Here is a 15,399-nt window from a genome sequence, read left to right on the forward strand (position 1 = left end):
GTCCATATGAAGATGTTAACAGACGCTCTGTTAAACTTAGTTGAACATTACATTGCATACTTAGTCAAACAAACTTTTCCCATGTTTCTATTTATTCTGATGAATTCAAGTTTCATACAGAAAAACACGCACTTGACACTAATGGAAATATGTTAACTCGTCAAGTGACATTCACATGGCAGAAAACAATCTCTGGTGAAATGTCACTCTTTGAGCGTGCGCAGAAGACTGATGGAACAAAACTCGAAGACGAGTTGAAAGAGGAAGACTTCAGGGAGTGTGTGTCCAAGCTAACTATACTCTCCTGCAATGTTTAGAAGTGGTATATGGCTTCGGATTTTCTTCATAGGCCTAATGGTGAGTACATTTTATAAGCTGCTGACCTCATTATCATTTTTTTAGTTGGTTTATGTCTGAAGTGGGCCAACGTTAGCATAACATAACCTTTTGAGCGGAAAGTTTTGCAGTGGCTCGTTTCTCTTTTTATTTTTGTGAATAGGCTTTGTACAGACTTGTCTGTAGTTAACATTTCTAAACAAACGCCAGCAACGTCTTATTAGCCAACGAAAACAGAAATAAAAATAAATAAAACAACTCGTTCGCTAAGAACGGTCAAAATACTTTCAGTTTCGATATGCCTGAATACCCGTTGGACTGGTCTGTTCATGAGCTGCTGGGAAGTAGGAAAGGTTCCGACCATAGACATATATAATACATATGACTATGGTTCCGACCTTCGAGTAGGAGAATACACCTGAACTCGGGACATTATTTTAGGGGAGTGGGAGTTTTTTTAGAGCTCTGAGAAGTAGGTGTGTCACTCGAAATTGCACGTACTTGAAATTGTTTTCTGATGAAATACGGTCATGTGAAGACATGTCATTCCCACTATGCACTATGTATGTATTTGGCTTGGGTCGTAACACCTCATAAAAAACTAAGGAAAGCCAATCATTGTCAACAATATTCTCAAAAGACACCAGTTAGCATGTTAGCAAACTCTATGCCTCTATCTAGGCCACATGCACTGTTGGTGGTGTTTGCAAGGTTTTATAGGTAGGTATCTCTACCTCACAAGTGTTAAACCAAAACTCCGTAGTGCTTCTTTAACATCCAGCTATTATGCAATTTTACAATGCATGTAAAATCACAACTCACACAATCTCAGACACTGTAGCATGTCCTTGGAATGGCATGGCATTTTTTCATTTCTAGGTAGCACACAACCAGCCAGAGTTCTCAAATTCAGCAAACAAGTTCATTTTTATTTCCTGATATGTTCATTTGTGTGCAAATTATTGCTATGACCCCTGACCCAAGTAATTAATGGACATAGAGGTAAGATTAAACTATGGCTTAGCATTTCTTGTAAGCACATCTCATAGAACAATGATATCGTATATAACATCCAAGTATGATGCATAATATGGTAGCGATGAGAAATTACACCTCACATCATTGCAAGAATAAAGCCTGTTCCTTGACTGATCATTCTCCAACTGAGTCTCCAAACCAACAGCATAATGTATGTCAGTCCTGGTTTATTTACAGTGAAGAAACTAAACCAAATTGCCATTATTGATTCTCAGTATAGGCCTAGTGGTGCCTACATTTAAAATATACCTTTCTGCATTATTATTGCTAAATTACATTATTTAAAATGCATTAAACATTAATTATTGTAGGCACAATTCATTAAGGCTAAAAGTCAGCTCTTCCCCCCTTGACAGGAACCTCTGAAGTATTTCAACCCATGGCAGAGGAGGTCTATACAATCCAATGTAGCCTATATGGTTGTCATGAATAATACAAATATGCAGTTGCAGGTTCATTGATGAAGGGAATGTAAATTTGTCATTTTGGAGTCGTCCCATGGCCTGATTCACTTTTCTTTCTGCAATTTCTGCAATTCTGTGTTTATCATGCAAATACTTGAACGCAAAGGCAAGTTAGGCTATTAAGTATAAGACCATTAAAACCTTCCTATCTTCGGACTTACATTGCATTGACAATGAATTTCATGAGCTATAGGATGCGAATCGCTCGTCAATGTCATTTACTTCATCAGGCAGCCAATCAATACAAGGGTGGTCAGGATTTCTCCTCACAGACACCAAAACTAGAGTAGGCAAGGAGTGTTACTCTTTGCCCAAACCTACCTAAGGAGGGAAAAAATGTCTTCAAATTATTTGTAAATGCACAGACCATGATTCACAAATATGCAATGATTTACAAATGTGTTTTTTTCTTTAAACAAATACAGAACCCCTCACTTGTGACTAATAAGTTGTCATTTCAATTAATAGACTATGATTTGTACAAAGTAATGTCTATTTGTAACTACATACTTTATAATTTGTAAAAATACATCATACTTTGCGCGTGTATTTGTGTGAAATGTCATTTGTAAATCGGGAATTCTGTGAAGTGTTGAATCTGCGCCTAATCAATGCTGTCTACTGTCAGAATTTCTGAGAGACCAGCAATGGGCAGCAATGGCTTAACGTAGTCCTAACTATTCCTTGTGAATCCTATTTTGGAACATTAAGTTAAGTCTTTTCCTTAATGGAAAAGTGTAATAAGATATCGTCCATAATCATTACAAAATGTTCACAGGTGGATGTGTTTATGACGAGATGTCGACGAGAAATTTGGTGATCGTTGATCATTGGACATTAAGCTATAAGCCATTTCATGTTAAGCGTTTTAGAATGTCCCTGCCGTATCGGTTCAACTGATCCTGGAGAAACAATGTCCAGCGGATCAGAAAGAGCTTTCTGTCTGAACAACTGCAAAGTTCTGAGTTGCCTGTGCAAAAAATAATAACAACACCATATTACTTAAAGACATGAGCATCTCCCAATGTCTCAAACCCAAACCAGAATAAAACTGGATTAAACTAAACAGGCGGGACATGTTTGTTTCCATGGCATCGAGCTCTCAAGTAGCCTAATGAGAGCAGAGCTGTTTTTCTGAATTTTTTGTTTTTCTGAATTAATGAAATAGTAAAAACAGGTGAAAAACAGGGCATTTCTTTTCTCTCAAGTGAATATATTACACGTTCATAAGTTGCATACCTTACAAAGGATGGTAAAGAATTTTCGTGTTACTTAAAACTTTTTAGCCTACATAGTGAATCATGTTAATGACATTTTCGATGATTGTAATGTGTTAACTGGATATCACATTGGTCTGTAGCTTTCTCCCAGCACCCACATTTCCATTGTGAATGTACAACTTCCAAACCATTCTTAAGGTCAAATTATACTTCTGCGTCGGTGTCTGTCCTCTTTACGGATGGGCGGGGAAACGGATTCAGACGGATTCGGACGTACTGTTTTTGATTTAAGAGTAGCAGCCTGACGCTATTACATCTGTTTGTCTTTGCAGGTGGTCATCCTTTTGGTGCCATTCACACATGGAGACTCTCGCCCCAAAAGACAAGAAGGGTGTGAATATGGGACGTATGACTACGATGGGAGGACATGTTGCCTATGTCCCAGGGGTAATCATAAATCAAGAGAAAACTTGAATCTATCTTGTCAAACTAACTGTTGACAAACACATTTTTTATTTGTGTTGGTGTGTGTGTTAATGGGTGTGTGTGTGTTTATGTCTGTGTGTGTGTGTGTGTGTGTGTGTTTTGGTGTGTGTTTTGTGTGCATGCTGTTAGGTTTTCATGTTGAGAGTCACTGCACCACAAGCGACCCCCTCTCTAAGTGTGAGACCTGCGCCCCAGGAACAACATATACTGCAGAGGCAAACTCCCTTAAGACTTGTCATGTTTGCACTGGATGCAACGATAAAGGTATTTGCCACTCCCCCTAACATGAGAGTTATATGTGTTGTTTTGTGAGGAGCACATTTGGTTTTACAGTGATCATGAACAGTTTTAATACTTATTTGTGTCTGCCCATATTGGATTTACATTCCCACAGTCATCTCACCTGTCACTCCACAACTCTGCTCATATTATCATCTCAGAATCAGAATCAGAATCAGAAATAGAATCAGAATCAGGTTTTATTGGCCAAGTAAGTTTGCACAAACAAGGAATTTGACTTGGTAAAGTCCCATCTCAAGATCAATACGGACACAAGGGCTGTGGCTTGCACTTACTGCCAATAGTTTGCAGATTTGTGGGTGATGCATGTACGTTGTGTGGGCATACATCTGCCCAGTAAGACCCCCCTACCCCTTAAACAGTGCAGACTTATTTAAAATGGTTGGTGCCTGATCATATCTCTCTATAGTATAGTATAGTATAGTGTAGTGTAGTGTAGAGTTTTAGTAGTATAGAGTAATCTGCATTGCGGGAGGCAACGTCCTGCACTGTGACTTAACCTTCCACCTCACTTCCATTTCACTCAAGCAAACTTGCGTCTCTTTAATAATATGAAGTATCTAGCATCTGCCCCACAAAATAGCAAGTCAGAATCTACTGTTAAATATCTGTGTCAGAAGGACGGTTGGGATGCTTCAAACTAAATGATGTGGTTGGGCTGTTGTCTTTGTTAGCCAATCTTCAGGCGGTACGTGACTGCACAGTCACAACCAATGTTGTGTGTGGATGCCGGGATAAACACTACTGTGTAGAGGACAATTGTATGGCATGTCTTCCCTGTGACCTGTGAGTATTAATGCTTAATCTGAAAACTGAATCATAGATTGACATTAGTGCTAAGATTTGCTCAGTATTGTTAATCATAGGTTTTGGAATTATGCAAGAATGCATGAATAGAATGGTAGAACCGCAGTGACGCTTTATATTAGGATATGCAGTAAGTGATTTTATTTAACTCACTGCAGGTGTGAAGGGAAGAAAGTGAAGACAACATGCAACACCAGGAACAACACTGTCTGTGAGGAACCTGATGAAGGTGCTGGAGCTTATTTTATAAACTAAAGCCCACAACACACAAGACTTTCAGACTAACATAAAGTAGAGTTTGGCTATTCATTCTTTCACAGCAGTGAGTGACCATGTTGATAAAGTGTGCACTATTTTTTGCAGGGACAAAGAACACCACTGGTATTGTAATAGGAGTCGTTGTTTGTTTGCTTGTTCTTGCTGGTGCTGCTGCCTTTCTATGGAGGAGAAAGAAAAACTCAGGTGAGCACCATGTCACAGAAATATGGCATTATAGGCACTGCTAGCTGGTTCCTCTGTCTTAGTCTATAGAAATAGGAAAACCATGTTCATTTTTTGGAGGTGGTGTCATACAGTATATCACTCATCTTGTCGGGGAGGGGTTACGGGCAGTAAAATATGAGTCACGTGTTGCTATGGCAACATCGATTGTCAAAATCAGTGAACTAGGTGTAAAGGACACGGGTTTGTCATGTACTTTTAGATCTAAATCTAATAGCCTTGAATACCTAAAGATTTAACTAAATTATTCTGTGTGGTAAATTCTACAACATTCTGGATTTCTAGATGGGAAGAGTGGTTGGGTTTGACCACTGTGGGGGAAAGCATCTCATTTTAAATTTTAGATTTAGCAATGAAATTCAGATTTACTCATTCAAATCAGATGGTGTCATTTTCCATGTTACAGCAAAACCGAGAGAGACACCAGACACAGGATCTCAAGAGGTAAGTACCTTTAAACATAGCCTTTCATGGCCATCTTGTGGTTTCATGGTGGAACTGTCCACACTGACAGCAGAAAATATGTGCGTCTGTATATAGTAGGTGAATATCTGTATGTATTTTGTAGTGCAGTGCAAGATAAGGTAATTAAAGTCTGTTATATGATATTTGTGATTTGTATATTCATTTCACTGTTGTTAACTGAGTGTCATATTACCATTACTGACTTATACCCCACATCTTTTTATCCTTAGCCGCTAAGAGGTATGTAAATTCATATCATTCCCTCTCTGCTTCTCCATCGTTTCTTTGTAGTTTATAAGTGCTAGGCTATAATATGTGAAAGTCATTCAGCTCTATTGTTCTACAGTTTTGTTATAACATGTCTTTCATCATTTGGTAGCCTGTACAAGTCCCCTTCTTTTGATAGCCAAGGCTACATGTGGGTTATGTGTCGTTGATAACTTTCCTCTTTAACTACTTTGGGAATCCTTCTTTTGTTTATAAACTATATATTAAATCAATTTACAGCAGTTTACACAGGAGACTTAAAACCACACGTCACTGATATTGTTGAGCATCTGTCTTGGAAAGACATGGAGAAGGTTGCCCTCGAAACTGGAATGAAATCAGTCCTGGTGGAACGACACAAGCAAAACAATCCTGGTGATGAAGAGCAGCAAGTAAGAAGCCTCCTCAATGCATGGATTGAAGAACAAGGTCTGAACCAAGCCAGTGAGACCTTCTTTAAAACACTACGCAAGTGTAAGCTGAACCGGAAGGCTGAAGAGATTGAACGTGTCATCAGGGAAAAAAGGAGTCTAATAGATGGTGTCTGAGAGATTCCAGTCACATATGAATTGAACGTATTGTTGATTCTTTATGCAGAGTGGTGTTGGCCAGCAGTCATACAAATAGGGTTGTGTTCTTTATATGTTTGGGATGTACACGCTAGGCCAACATTCAAAAATGTAAATGTCGGGGGCACTGTGGCGCAGGCAGCAGCCCCGACCATGAACGGGCTTGAACGCCCACGGGGACCCGGGTTCGATTCCGACCCGCAGTCATATCCCGATCCCACTCCCCACCTCCTCTCATTTCTTGTCAAACCTTCACTATCCTGTCTGATTAAAGGCAAAAAGCCCCCCCCCCCCCCCCCCCAAAAAAAAGAATGTATATGTCAGTAAGCTGTGATGAAAGGCCTTTCTCTTCTACGTTTTACGTTGTGTACTGATACCTCTGAAAATGTCTGTCTGTGTGTTTCTATTGGCATTCCCACCCACACACTTTTGACAATCCCCACACATGCCCTGCCCTTCTGGGCAATCTCAAGCAGTGGGCCAGTGGAAAAAAATGATTGTACCTAAGTGACTTGATGCATCAGTCTAAGAGTATTACTGTTTGTGATGATACGTATATAAAACCATCCCTGGACAGTGAAGTACTGGATTAAAGAGCAGTACATTTTAGGTACTTCTAGCTATGAATAAAGTAATTACATTTTATAATAAATATGTGTGGCCTTGCATTGTATTTATATCTCTTTCTGTGGAATTAAAAAATCCTAATCCTTGCACCTACAAGCACCAGTGCAGCGCCAGTGCAACCCTATATCCCATGCCGTGTTTGTATTGCGTTGTTGTGAGTATTATTACTTCAGGCTGTTTAAGTAGTAGCCTCCCTCAGTAGATGATGATGTATATCTGCCCATCATTGCCACCCTCTCCACATTCTTTAACAGATTAACACTTTGCTTCAGAGATTGCTTCACCACCACAATTATGGGCAGAAATGCTTGATCATTTACTTAAGCACTTTGGAAATCCTAAAAAATCCCCCACACAAATTCCCCCAGTGAAGTCAGTTTCGGAGGCAATGCTGCATTTGTCTTCAGCCCATCATGTTGTTGGTGGTTTGGCCCCCCTCTCCACATTCTGGGTTTAACATGTTTAACAGGTTTAACACTTTGCCTCAGGAACTACTTCATCACCACAAGTACAGCATAATCCAACTTAGGTGAAGACTGATAACAACTGAATATGATACTAATAATGCTCTTGTTGAATTTAGCTTTGGTGGTTAACACCACCGACAACATGATGTGCTGAAGACATATGCAGCATTGTCTCCGTAAACCGACTTCACTGGGGGAATTTGTTTGGAGGAATTTTTGAAGATTTCCAAAGTGCCAGTGAAACAGTCCTTGCAGTACTACAGTCAGACCACACAACGGCACTGCTATCTTCCCATCTGAACAAGAATAGCTGATCATACCTCATCTGTTAACTTGTGCCATTGTGGTATATTGAATTACATGTTTTAGTAGATTTTAACCTGCTTGACAGGCAGTTGAGCCTTAGATGTCACTGTATAACTTGTGCAATGACTATTTGAAAACAACAGCTTTTTTTTTAAAAAAAAAAGGACAGCTCCCTATCAAATTCATTTGTGGTGGAGATTGTTGTATAAATCAAGGAGCATGTGAACAGCTGTAAAACAGAGGAATGAAAGAGGAGCTAGTTTGACAAAGGCAGAGATCATGATTCATGATGAAACGACACGTTCCACACAAGTTATACGAAGCAGTTATTCTTCACAATTATCACTTTTTTTTTTTTTTACACCAGAGCTGTATGAGGCTTGTGAATGACAGCCCTTTGCTTCCGCAGAAAAGAACCATAGAAGTACGCTGTGAATAATCAACCTGCATGTAAATTCGCTTGGAGAGAACTGAAAGTGGTTGCCATGGTAACGCGCCTCCCTCTCAAGGTGAAAGTCCAGGCATATGCCACAAAAGCTATTTATACATTATGACTGAGAAGGAATATGGGAGAAAATTATATGTAAACAGTCTACACAGACATACTATTTTATGGCTTCCAAACCTGTATGTGCCGTGCACCTACACTGCTATAAAGACAAGAGGAATTCAATATAACTAAAAGGCTTTTTATTATCAACTGTGTTGTGAAATATGTCATTCAGTGGAATGAAATAGCAGTTCTTGTTTCTTTGCTCGTCTCAATGCAGTATCTTGCCTGGTTAACCTGTGTCTACTTTAAGCTGGTCTCAATGCAGTATCTTGCCTGGTTTACCTGTGTCTACTTTAAGCTGGTCTCAATGCAGTATCTTGCCTGGTTTTGTTGTGTCTACTTAAAGACGACCCCAGTCAAGCGTGGTATGCTAATTGGCCTTGGGTTTTAGTGTGGCACCTGGTGTGTAAATGGCTTGATTGGGTGCCAGGATGTATTGGGAAATGCAAACACAACAGGCTCGGAACACGTGACATGTTTAATGAAGTGTATGTGGTGCTTGTATCTGATACTGTTGCACCTGAGTAAGCTTATATATCAAAACAGGATTTATTTCTGGTACTTTTTCCAGTCAAGTTCATTGCATACAAACTGTAGGCTATGCAATGAAAGTTTATTTAACACGTCACTGTCACACAATGGAGAGTTCAGTATATTTGAGTGTATACTTCTTGAGAGCATTGGTGGCTCTAAGGTGATCATCGTCAAACAGTGGAGGAAAGCAGGAATAATAGCACTTTCAGAAACACTACAGGGTTCAATATTGCCAGTGCTTCACAAGACCTTTGGCTGCCTTTCAAGTGCATAATGTATTTCACTGGTTCTGTTAGAACAACCAATGGAATTGAGATGAACACACCACGCCCGAGTAATTGGGATACCTCAGAATTGAAAAAGTCTGAAGTAAGATACACACTCTGGTTATGTTCAACTCCCTACATGTAAGTATATTACAAACATAACAAATGAATGACACAGCAAACAAATACATACATACAGTCCAATCAAATACCCGAAATTGCCTTATGCTATCAACAATCTGAAATCAATGTAAATTCTAAGAGGTCAGCAATTTCATAAGCATACTGTCAAAGGTTTTCAGGTGGCAGCAGCATGCCGACGTTCATTTCTGAACTAGAGAACTGGTTATCTCAGAACATGGATAACAATACATATGAATAAAATGAATACATTTTTTCTTTTCTGTGTGGTGTGACCTTTAACATGGTTTATGTATGTACAGTATATGTATATGACTGAATCCTAAATACATAACATGTGATCCTGGGACCACTGAACAGTTTTCTTTCACTAGAGAATCAGTAAGGCAACTAGTCACTGTTGTGTAATGTAGTGTAGTGTGAAAATGGGCACCGCTCTCCGATTCTACCCACTCACTGTCTTTAAATCACCAGAAGATTCTTATTCTGTTCCCAAACTGACTAGACACTTGACTGAACTGATTATTTTGCGCACTCTTATTTAGCTCTCCTTCCAGACATATCAAAGGCGTAGTCAGCATTGTCCCTGGGGGTTAGCCATTTTGAAAGTATAGCCCATCCTCTTTGTGGTCTTCCCAGAGCTGCTTTGGGAAAAACACATGATTGACGCACAGGGTATTTTCTTGATTGGATGAGCATAATAGTGACAGGTGATAGAGCTATTTATATTGTATGTGTGTCGTGGGGAAAACCTTCTATGAATGTTTCTCTAAGGAACAGAGTAAATTAAGTGGGACTAGAAAACCAGCGCTGCAATGTTACATTCTATCTGAACATATAATAGTTTCCCTCTTCTTTATTTCAAACTGCTCCACTGATTTCAGGATTTCGGGATTTCAAGGACAGAAAATGTGGACCAGTTCTTAGTACTTCATATAATTTGAAGCCTGTACTGGCTGAAATACACACAATGTAATATGGAGCTGTGGGCAGCCCATGCAATAGATGTGAACTGCTTTGAAAAGGTCGATGATTTACCAAGAAAGACTTTTGTGAGATGCTAGCCTATAACAACACACAGCTAGCAAAACCAGTTGCCACTGAACTGAATGTATTTTATGATTAGGACCTAAATAGTGGCAACTATTTCCACACACCCCATTTTTTTTTACCAGCAGGCAAAAAAAATCACACAAATCCTAGACATGAGTCACACAAAATGACATTGTAAGACTGAATGATTTAAGAGCAAGCCATAGGATACTGAATGTTTAAAATACATTAAAGTACACTTAGTTTTGTGTATTGAGCAGCTGTAAAAAATGCTTGCCTTTGTCGTGAGGAAAAAAAGGAATATCTCATACAGCTTTTCATTCATTTTCATCGAACAACTGTTACTGTATATACTCTACAGTATTCACTGATTCCTTTCTGAAAGGCAACGTGAAGGCAAAGACAGATAATAAAAAAGGTGACAGAATACAAACTTGTCCACAGAGCCCAAGTGTATAGGCCAAGGTCACCCCTTTTCACCCCTGAAATAAGTTCAACGGTTAAAAACATGTCATTCTTCACCACTAAGCAACTTGCTATGTAGTGTCTGTTGTTGAAACAGGAAATGGATAAGGGGTTGTAAGATAACAGACATGCCTATTTGCATGTGAGGTTAACATAGGAGTGGCTCACTGAAATTTGTTCGGAGCAACAGTCTGCTCAGCACAAAATCCTTGCTCACATTCAAATTAGAGATATTCAAAGCTGAATAGATGAGTTTCTAGATGAGTTTGAAATTGCTCAATTTGAACAACATTTGTTGTTCGGAATAGATTGTTTTAATTAATGGCAACATTACGATCAGTCTATGTGGTAGTGAATTCAGTAATTGCCATAAGTACATCAGCTGATCAGCTGAAGATGTTCTTCCATCATGGGTGCAGACAGATACAGTGAAGGAGAATATTTACCACTCCGTGCCTTTGAACCTCTGGGCTGATAACAAGTTGTTAGTCTGATCACTCATTGGAACTGGAAACTAAGTATTTTGGTGATCCACTCCTAATATGGAATACAGCAGCAATGGATCGAGCCAAGACTGAGCAGCAAAGACGGGACAGTGTTGCCCAACTAAAGGCAAGAGTGGGTGGTGTGAGCCACTCAGGTTCAGCATCAGTAATGAGGCCAAGGCAAATGTGAAACTGAACCCACGTGGGCAAGAGAGAGGTGATGTGAACCCTGTCGCCCATCCCTGAGGGCTAGCCGGGCCGGAGTGCACTGTGGCTCCTTTGGTCATACCGAGAGGCCGTGGGCCTTGGCGGCCGAGCCCTGCGCTCTCTGCACCACCGCCTGACACTTTTCCCGCTTCAGAAGCTTGTTGTTCTCGAACAAGCCCTCGTTCCGTGGCACTCCGTGTGTTCCGTCAGGGAACGTCAGCAGACCTACAACCAAGCAGTGGCACAAGGACAACACAAGGACAACACAAGGACAACACAAGGACAACACAAGGACAACACAAGGACAACACAAGGTGATCAGATTTGATGTGACAAAGACAACAGAGCAAATAATCTTGGCACTGAACTGATGTTTTCAGTTGTAATGAAGGATTACCGTGTCCTTCCACGCGTCCACTTTTAAATTCTCCCTCAAATGTCATCCCGTCAAAACGATTGAAGATTCCCACACCCTGGAATTTGCCTTGAACAAAATCTCCCTCGTACCTATGGTCGAAAGAAGGTGCTGAGTTGTTGTCAGATAATCAAGTGAGAAACCGTGAACATACAACCTATAGCAATGATCAGAGGAAAATGCTAAATGAAGAGGCAAGCATACCTGGATCCGTCGGGGAACACAAGAACACCACATCCGTGGAACAAGCCATTTTCAAACTGCCCCTTATAGCAGGTCCCATCAGCAAATTTCAGCTGTCCTAGCCCATGACGCCTCCCTTTAGATTAGAAACACAAATGTGACAAAATCAAACATCAATGTGACATTGCTCTTACATTTACCCTTATTCAGATGCTTTTGTTCCAAGCGACGTACAGTAACCTTTACTGTCAACCACCATTTTCAATGAAATTGTAAAATCAAACAACCACCAACAACAACAACAACAAAAAATGGTTCAGCTATTAATGCAAGACAAATCTGAGTTGGTTATAGTCGTTAAACTGATTTTGTGCTACAAACAGATAAAGGTCATGTCTCAGCGGGTCGGCTGCATCCCAGGCAGCTGTGTCAGAGAAATCGGTCTCATTTGTGAAGCTCCACAGCATACGGTTTGAGAAATGCAACCCTCTATTTGAGAATTCTGAGCTCTGATATATCATTTGTTGTCCTACACTAGCCACGCGTCTTTGCTCACACTATGTTGATTTACGTCATGACATAAAAAATCTGTTATAGTACTCCCATTGATATTTTCACTATTCTTGAAGCATTTCCAGCAATTCCTAAAAGAAATAAAACAATAGAGAATAAGGCATGAAGGCCTGCCCAAATGATTGACATGGTTGGGGATAAAGTACTTATGCCAAGTAGGTGGATGAACCTGTCATTCACACTCTTCCAGGCAAACCAAGAGGACTGTCTCAAAAATCCAGTATAAGTCCTCAGAAGGATCCTTTGCAACCCAGTACATCCAAAATGGTCCACTTTAGCTGCAGCCTACCTTTTGAGTGACAACCAAAGATTAACATAAGGAGTATGTGTCACATGACTCCTGGCCGGGGCTACTTCCACTATGTTTTATTCTATTTCATGTACTTTGCATTTTCTTTTAATTACATTCTTTTTGATCTTTTATTGTTTTTCACTCTTAAACATTTTGCCTTTATTTTTGATTGCATTTATGTAAAGCACACTCTTCATTTCAAGGCAGAATCTGAGTTAATGCGCATCATAATTTTCCATATGTTCCTGACATGTCTGGCGAGCTTGAGTCTTTATGCAAGTCTCTGTGAATTCTAGATTTTACCTTGTAATTCGCAGCTGACGTCGAACTATTTTAACCTCCAGAATTCTCGCATGTATGTAAAGGGGTTAGAATAACTGCCATAGAATTCTGTATAGTTATAGTTTATTTATATATCAGTCACAGTAACATTATAGATATTATACACTTAGTATAACACTTCATAACCCACTTTTCAAGTTTTTTTTAATTTTTTACTGATAGCTAACAAATAATAGCATGTGTTCATTAGCATGCACACTCATTCTCTGTATTCTGAAGGGATCATGAACAGATGTATTACCTACAAAAAACATGCAGTATGCACACAATGCATCTATGTTTGTAATGCACTGTAAAGATACCCAACTGAGACAAGACCACAATATGACCCAAACGATACTATACAAGGCAATATACAAAATGATGGCCGCTGTACATGATGCAAACATTTACGGCATACATGAACATTCATTTCCCCTACTCTGATAGCCTAGGTTGTCAACAATTAAAATACTAAATACTGATACGGGTGAGAATGAGGTGAGCCCATGAAACATTGCCCCTTTTCCTTTATTTGATTTCTTACGGTAGTTCGAGATTTCATCCATCACCGTTTTCTTTTCCCTTTACAAAATGAGACTTTTGTCACAGCCGGGTCATGTCTTGAGTTGTTAGAGGATTAACTCATGATGTCTTAATTACACAGGCTCTGTGTGGTTTCCTTTGATCTGTTAACTGAATGGCTACAGTCCTTTGAAACAGTTAGATAACGTAACACAGAGCAAACAGATGCAATCTTAAAATAATATTTTCACTAATTTCTTTGTCTCACTTATAGAAGTGAGAAACATACCGACTAACATACTGTTTTAAGAGAACTGCCCTGGCTTTTAGTTGCCGTGGCGCTGTCATCCCTAAAACCCCACCCCCCTCTGGTATTCAAGGCCAGATTATCCCTAAATACCTATAGCTGTAATTCTAACAGATTTAAAGGTCCAGTCAAAAACCAATGTTCTCAGAGGTAAAGTCACTCACTTTAAGGAGAAGAAAGCTAAAATGAACATAGTTGGTATGGTATAGTGTTTGCATATACTGTGATGAATAAAACGCTTAACCGTTTTGTCTTAAACATGCAAAGGTTCAGTGCCACTCATTAACAGTCTCTGGGTGTAATGTTAACCATATCTCTCACAGCCAACAGTCTCTGTTTAAAGTTACTGACAAATAACAGAAAAAAAGAAAGACATAATTCATCTTGCCTTCTTTCCACTCGCCATGGTACTCCTCTCCACTAGAATAGCTGAAGGATCCCCTTGTGAGAGTCATACCTCCTCTGGCACTGGCGAAGACACATGCACCTAGACAGAAGCAGAGATAGAAGCACGTGGTGTAATATTTGCCTTTAGGTGGAGGAGGTATGGGAGCAGTTTACCAATTGATTGGTGTTAATAATGTCTCATTTTACTTTGCAAGCTATACCTATAGACAGACAATAAGCCTATAGTGGCTGAAAGAAAGAAAGGGATGGAATGACATTTTAAGCTTAGGCTACTGTCAAATTCCGCAGCCTAATTCAAAGTCATGAGCAGCAACATATAATGAATAATACATTAACTCCCATTGCTTGTAGCCCAACATATCTTATTAAGATGTGGTGAAAGGCCGCCCAGTGAACGTTAGTCATCCAGTTGAGAAGCTTCTATGCATTCTGAAATTACAGCCATCTGTTAAACCAGACATAGCCTAAATGATCTCACACGGACGTATTGGTATTGCCACAGTGTTATTTAATTTCATTAACTAGCGACTCGCATGTGAAGAACATGTATGAAATATCCGTTGGAATGACTGAATTCGCATCTATGCTAAAACGGAACGGGTAAATGTTTACCTTGTACATTAGGGTTGATGTCTCACGGGCATGCAAATTCCATTTTTATATTTACAAATCGGTCTGCACGGTTGACAATTCCTGTAACTGTAAGCAGCCTCAGCTGATTAGCTTCTCACTAACCCCACCTCTTCTGGCACGGCAGGCGACTTCCTGAAGGACACGATGTGTTATTGAATGCTTTTCTTGGCGATTTATTTATACTG

General features: G+C 39.7%; 2 protein-coding genes across 2 annotated transcripts; one reads left to right on the top strand and one right to left on the bottom strand.

Annotated features, from left to right (window-relative positions):
* The first annotated feature begins 233 nt into the window (after positions 1-233).
* fas (Fas cell surface death receptor) lies at positions 234-7,105 on the top strand. Its single transcript, XM_042709631.1, has 9 exons — positions 234-357; positions 3,391-3,505; positions 3,674-3,808; positions 4,519-4,630; positions 4,810-4,880; positions 5,015-5,113; positions 5,559-5,596; positions 5,848-5,857; positions 6,125-7,105. The coding sequence occupies exons 1-9, from the start codon at positions 310-312 to the stop codon at positions 6,430-6,432; spliced, it is 936 nt and encodes a 311-aa protein (XP_042565565.1). The 5' UTR covers positions 234-309; the 3' UTR covers positions 6,433-7,105.
* Positions 7,106-8,941: 1,836 nt separating this feature from the next.
* On the bottom strand, positions 8,942-15,297 carry morn4 (MORN repeat containing 4). Its single transcript, XM_012828199.3, has 5 exons — positions 15,194-15,297; positions 14,562-14,660; positions 12,177-12,291; positions 11,955-12,064; positions 8,942-11,782 (listed from the first exon to the last, which is right to left on the bottom strand). Exons 2-5 carry the CDS (start codon positions 14,626-14,628, stop codon positions 11,634-11,636), a joined length of 441 nt encoding a protein of 146 aa, XP_012683653.2. The 5' UTR covers positions 14,629-14,660; positions 15,194-15,297; the 3' UTR covers positions 8,942-11,633.
* Between the last annotated feature and the right edge of the window lie 102 nt (positions 15,298-15,399).

The sequence above is a fragment of the Clupea harengus genome, chromosome 13, assembly GCF_900700415.2.
Source record: "Clupea harengus chromosome 13, Ch_v2.0.2, whole genome shotgun sequence".
In the NCBI taxonomy this organism is placed as follows: Eukaryota; Metazoa; Chordata; class Actinopteri; order Clupeiformes; family Clupeidae; genus Clupea; species Clupea harengus.